The 5,711-nt window shown below is 34.3% G+C and overlaps 1 protein-coding gene across 3 annotated transcripts in view; it reads left to right on the top strand.

The window, feature by feature from the left end:
• LOC103586234 (chromosome unknown open reading frame, human C10orf107) overlaps positions 1-5,711 on the top strand; it is a 121,689-nt gene that overhangs the window by 23,491 nt on the left and 92,487 nt on the right. For 2 of the 3 annotated variants that reach the window (XM_008567463.1, XM_008567461.1), the window contains exon 2: positions 2,987-3,131. The exons of the other annotated variant lie outside the window; for it this stretch is intronic. In XM_008567463.1, coding sequence (XP_008565685.1) covers positions 2,987-3,131 — 145 coding nt within the window. The remainder of the gene's footprint in view (positions 1-2,986; positions 3,132-5,711) is intronic. 3 annotated transcript variants of the gene reach the window in all.

Here is a 5,711-nt window from a genome sequence, read left to right as displayed (position 1 = left end):
AAGCGGCGCACTGTAGCAGTGCACCACCGGGCCAGCCCCGGGAACTGCATTTTATGAGAATTCAGTTTTTGATCTGATCCTTCTCAAACTTCTGCTCCTTATCTCCAAGGCGTTTTACAGTCAATCCATCTAGAATCAATTTGGATAGAACTAAATGACTATGGAACAAGATTTGTAGAGTTTTCTTAACAGTATGCATTTTGGGTTTTAGCTTTTCTAGGGCTTCACCAAGGACAAGCTGTAGAGTATTAAGCAGACTGGATATTTGGCCTTTATCCAGGTCCATAAGCCTAGATTACTCCCCTGTGTATAACATGAATATTAGCAGCTATAGAATATTTTTTAGTTCCTATGATGCTAAAGTGTTTTTCCCCCATATAGGAATAATAATACCAAGTAACACATGTAAGATTAACTTGTGCCAGCTACAGTGCCAATTGCTTCACAAATCTTGTTTTATTTAATTCACACACAACATTATGAGAAAAATAAATAAGATTTAGAAGGATGTTAAATAACACCTTAAATTTACACATCATCAACCCCAGTGAGTGAGAGCCCATCCTCCTGACTGCTACATTACATGTTCCTGGCTTTGGGCTGAGTTCTAGAAAGCACTGTACACGAGAAATATACTAGTATCTAATATACTAATATCAGTTTACCAAGAGCTTCACATGCATTTCCTATTTGATCCTCACAACAGCACTATCGTTTTGAAAATAGGTATTATTCTCATTTTATGGGTAAAGAAAATGAGACTTGGGTCATCTAGCTAGTAATTGTCATTTATGAGGTACCATCCCTAAGTCTTCCAGTTAATTATAAGTCTAGTATGTTCTTTCATTAACCTAAATTTTCAAGAATAAATTTTATTTCTAGCAGCCCTTATTATTTAAGTGGCTTAATCTTTCACATTTTAATCACATCACTAAATGTGATTTTTAAGAGAGCAAATATTTCAGTTAGATAAGTGAAATGATAACTTCTCTAATTTTTAAAGCAATTATCTATAGAAAGACATTAGACAGAAAAACAGCTTTAAATAGCCAGTTATTTTTCAGCATAAGGAAATAGCCATTTAAATGGAGTTTTGTGTTTGATAAGTATAATTTCATCTAGAATTATAATCAGTTATCTAAGAATTTCTTTTTTCACTGCATCTCTAATACAATTTTATTAATAAAATGATTGAGATTTTAATTCATTCACTTATGAATTGCTTTTACCAGCAGATTTTTCATTCTGAAGTTATTTCCACTATTTTTGAAAGAAGTTTATCATGGAAAGAGAAATGTACAGTAATAATTGAATTCCACTTAGAATGATATAGGAAAGCCTAGTTATCCAGCAATAATTTAGTGTATCTGACATACATAAACGATGGTCTGGGAGGAGGCTATGAGAAATGAACAAACTGTAATTCACTAAATGGGATTTTAATTGTTACGTAGTTTTATGCTTCCTTCTAATTCCTACAAGTAGAGAAGAATCTAGACTAAACAAATTGCAAGTTAGTGTGCATAGTGTCTTTTCCTAACATTTTTAATTACTTTACTATCACTTTGTTAGTAATTTTGACATTTGGGGTGTACCACTTACATCCTGAACAAAAAGAGTAGCTGTGTAATCCAGAACCGGCTGGGTCCAACAATCTGCCTATGGTTTCAAAACTTCTTTTCATTTCCTTCCCTCCACCAAAAAATCTTTGGTTTTATATCCACACACCTATCACTTGTCAGCAAAGGACACTCTGGACACTCCAGTTACCTGAATTCATTGTGCAGCCGTGGAGGGGATGGATTATAAATAGTATTCTGTCTGCCACAAGTAAAAACGAGCATGATCTAACCAAACATGTTAAAACTAAGACAGACAGAGATTTGGTTGGGGGGGTCCCCACTGAGCAGCACGATCCCCCCAGAGTCCACATCCAGGCCCACAGCTGATGCTCACCTGCCCCAGCAGCCCATCCAGCATCACTTTCTCTAGAGTCTTGCAACTCCCCCATGTTCTTTGGTTTTATATCCACACACCTATCACTTGTCAGCAAAGGACACTCTGGACACTCCAGTTACCTGAATTCATTGTGCAGCCGTGGAGGGGATGGATTATAAATAGTATTCTGTCTGCCACAAGTAAAAACGAGCATGATCTAACCAAACATGAAAAGAAAATGGACGTTAATGTTTTTATTTTAAACATTCTAAAAGTCAAGTCTAGTGTTTTTGACACTGACCTACTTCTTTTTTCAACTGGAGGAATTCCACAGAAGACAGTCTGAGGCATTTGTTTTTGTTTGCTTGCAGGTGTAAGAGAATAGACTAATTTTTGGTAACAGTGGCGAAGTTATGTCACTCCTTCTGCACTTTCATCAAGCTCTCACCAGTGCCCCGGGCATACCTGTGAGAAACAGCTTACATAAGTTTTAAGTCTATAGCGGTGGAAAAGAAATACCTCCATATTTCTAACTTGTACTGAAAGTCTTCAGACCCAAATTTCCACGTGGTAACAATTAGCTAAAGCCAAGTGCTGGTCAACTCCACTCATTACACTGTCAGCTCTGAATCTGCCTCTGCTGTCTAGTGACTGAACCTGCTGTCTAGTTCTTCCTCACCAGCTACGCCAACCAACATTCTTGTAATTTTCACATATGATTTTATTCTAAGCACAGTAAAAAAAAAACTCCTTTTTATTTTAATATAATCTTTAGACAGATTTTGAATTTTTTTCATCTTAAAATTGAAACATAAACTCTTTAGACAATTGTGTAGCATTACAGTAATTTACGGTTGTTGGGTGTGTCAACTGCTATTCTTTTATTCTTTTTTATTAATTTATTATGAAGAAACAGGAAAAGTTTTACCATTTATTTTCACAAATACCTAACAAAGTAAATTTTGGAACATTAGGGACATCTTGGATTATTTTGTTCCTAAAACATCTATCAAAATAGTGCTTAAGACTTCCGTGTATTTTATTTCAGCACTACGTATGTCTTTAAAGGACAACATAAAATGGCTTGGGGAAGTTATGGCTGAAATAGGACCAACACATTCACAAAAAAGCGAGGAATGGAATATCTTTGATGTAAAACAAGCCAATGCCATCATTGATTACTTAAAAATCAGGTATGGATTTTTTTTTTCAATAGTATTTATTTTTCATTTCACATTTTCCAGAAAATGTCTATTAAATAAAAAGTAATTCAGTTTTTAGCAAATTCAGATTTTATGCAGTACAGAACTTATGCAGTAATTAACCCAATCAGTAATTAGATAATATTCAAATCTTCTAATAAATAAAAGTTGGAACATTAAACATTTTAGCTAACTTTTAATTATTGTAATTAAGGACTGTGTCTGATAAATATAATTTCAAATAGAATTGTAATAAATTATCTAAGAATTTCTTTTTTCTCTGCATCTCTAATTAATATCCTTTTATAACAGAATAATTCAAATTAATCAGATTTAATTATAATAGACTCTATATTTTAGGTACTTGACCTTTTCAACACCTAATTTTACATTTTAAGAAGCAACATTCATTTTCATTTAAATGTTTTTTTAAATGCTTTGTATTGGAAATTGAAGACATTTATGAATATACTTCCTTAAATTTATTGTGTGCCCTGAAATATTTGTAGTATTGACCAATTAAACTCATTATGTCTTACATTTTTGCTTAGAAAATGATGGCGGATGGAGGGAAAGTATTTTTATTACAGTGATTCTTCACTGGTGAACTAAGAAATCTGTCTTTTTATGTAATCTGTCACTTTATATAGCCTGTCACAAGGTCTGCAAAAGTCATGCATCTTTCCAAAGGGACATTTTTAGAGTTTGCAAATACTCAAACAAGAGTAGGTAAAAATATTTTGCCTGACTAAAAGCTCCTGCAGAATATCTTTGTTCCTCTTACAGTATATAATCCAGTGCTTTTCAACTTTAAGATTTAATATTCTAAAATAAAGAGTGCTGAGTGGTATCCTAGACATGCTCATGGTTTGCTTGGCAAGGATCCTGGTTGTAGTCTGGAAGCTTTTTAAAAATTAGTGTTCTTAATATGACAAAGCTTATATAGTGGTTTCTGGAATGAATTAATAATGGCATATGATATAATATGCTTTTTTATATGATAGCATATGATATAATATGCTTTTTTATATGATAGCATTTGATATAATGTGATTTCTTAATATAAAAACATACCTCCTAATGGAGTCACCCACTAAAAGCCACAGTAGTTTTCACACCAATTAGAGTAAGGCTGGGTCCTTGAGTGTGGAGAGGGGAGGGGATGGAAATCCAAAATTGGAAGAGAAAGTGTTCATTCTGCCCATCAGGATCTGAGGATCACTGGGCAAGAGGTAGTCTACTTTGTCAATTATATTGGCATCCTTCTTTCTGTTCTCCCTCTGTTTGAACATGCCAGGTTTCTCTTGTAGAATACATTTTTACAGCTGAGCTCTAAGCTCAGGAGGTTTATAATGGGCACGGGGACTGATAGTTAACCACAGCAGCAAAACCCACGCAAGCACCATAATGATGCTTTCTAGACGGTGGAAGACGGTGGCTCTTTCCCTTTTATCTCATCTCTAGGCAAATAAATGTTCATTGACATTATTTGGTGACATTTCTTTCAGAAAATGATTAAGTTAAGAGGGATCTCAATGTTAGCCACCTTTAGATCCTACCCAGAGTAATTTCACATACCCCAAATCCCTAATCTTACTTCTTGGGGAAAAAAAGTAATATTTAAGGGATTAGTCCAATAAAGTAAAACAGAACTGTTTTTGATGATGTTAAATCTTCATATGGTGATTGTAAAGAAATTATACATTTTAAATATCCCTATTACAGAAAAATAAAATATTGGTAGGATATCTGGAGTTGATACTGAAGCTGTATAAAGGGAAATGTGCTTTTCTATAACACCTGTTCAACTCCCTCAGAGGTCCACAAATGTAGGTTTAATGGCAATTAAATCATACAATATTTTTCATTTTGAGGACTACAAAGCAGTTTTATAAATGTGAAGGTAACTCAATTATCAAAAGTACAAGTGTGTTTCGATTTAACATGATATTAAGTTTACTCAACCACTAAAAGCCCTAGTCAATTTAGGGAGAGCAATTTTTAGAACATGACCCATAGCACATGAAACTTAACTGACAATAAAATTGAAATTTCATTTGATGCTCTTAATACAGTCTGTCATGTGTCTGTGAATTGAAAAACTAATCCCAAAATTCCTCCCCCACATTACTATAAGTACAGGCAAAATCTGTTTGTGCAGTATATATTGTATAATGTATATACACATATAAATACAATATAAAGGCTACTGCTGCTTTTTAATATAAAGTGTCATTTACATTTATATCTCGTCCAGGTACACTTCTGTCATTGTGACTTCTACTTATTCCCTGGGAATTAGGTGAAGGTAATGTGCACAGACATGTACCCAGTACAAGAAGATCAACCTGCCCCCATACACAGAAGCGTATTGCACTTGCTGGCATGAATCTGGATGTCTTGACCCATTTTCATTCCATTTCCCTTCAATTTAGGACTAAGACTAGATGTTTGACAGAACAGTCTAGGAGCTTGACTCAGCCAGAAGTCTAAAGGAAGAAGGAGAAAATGCTTTCCCACAGTTCAAGTGTCACTTGTTCCCATGTAAAACCACCTAATAGCTCCCCGGTA

Source organism: Galeopterus variegatus, unplaced genomic scaffold (genome assembly GCF_000696425.1).
Source record: "Galeopterus variegatus unplaced genomic scaffold, G_variegatus-3.0.2 Scaffold320, whole genome shotgun sequence".
Classification (NCBI taxonomy): Eukaryota; Metazoa; Chordata; class Mammalia; order Dermoptera; family Cynocephalidae; genus Galeopterus; species Galeopterus variegatus.
The sequence above is the reverse complement of the archived record's forward strand: the minus strand, read 5'-3'. Positions and strand labels throughout refer to the sequence as shown.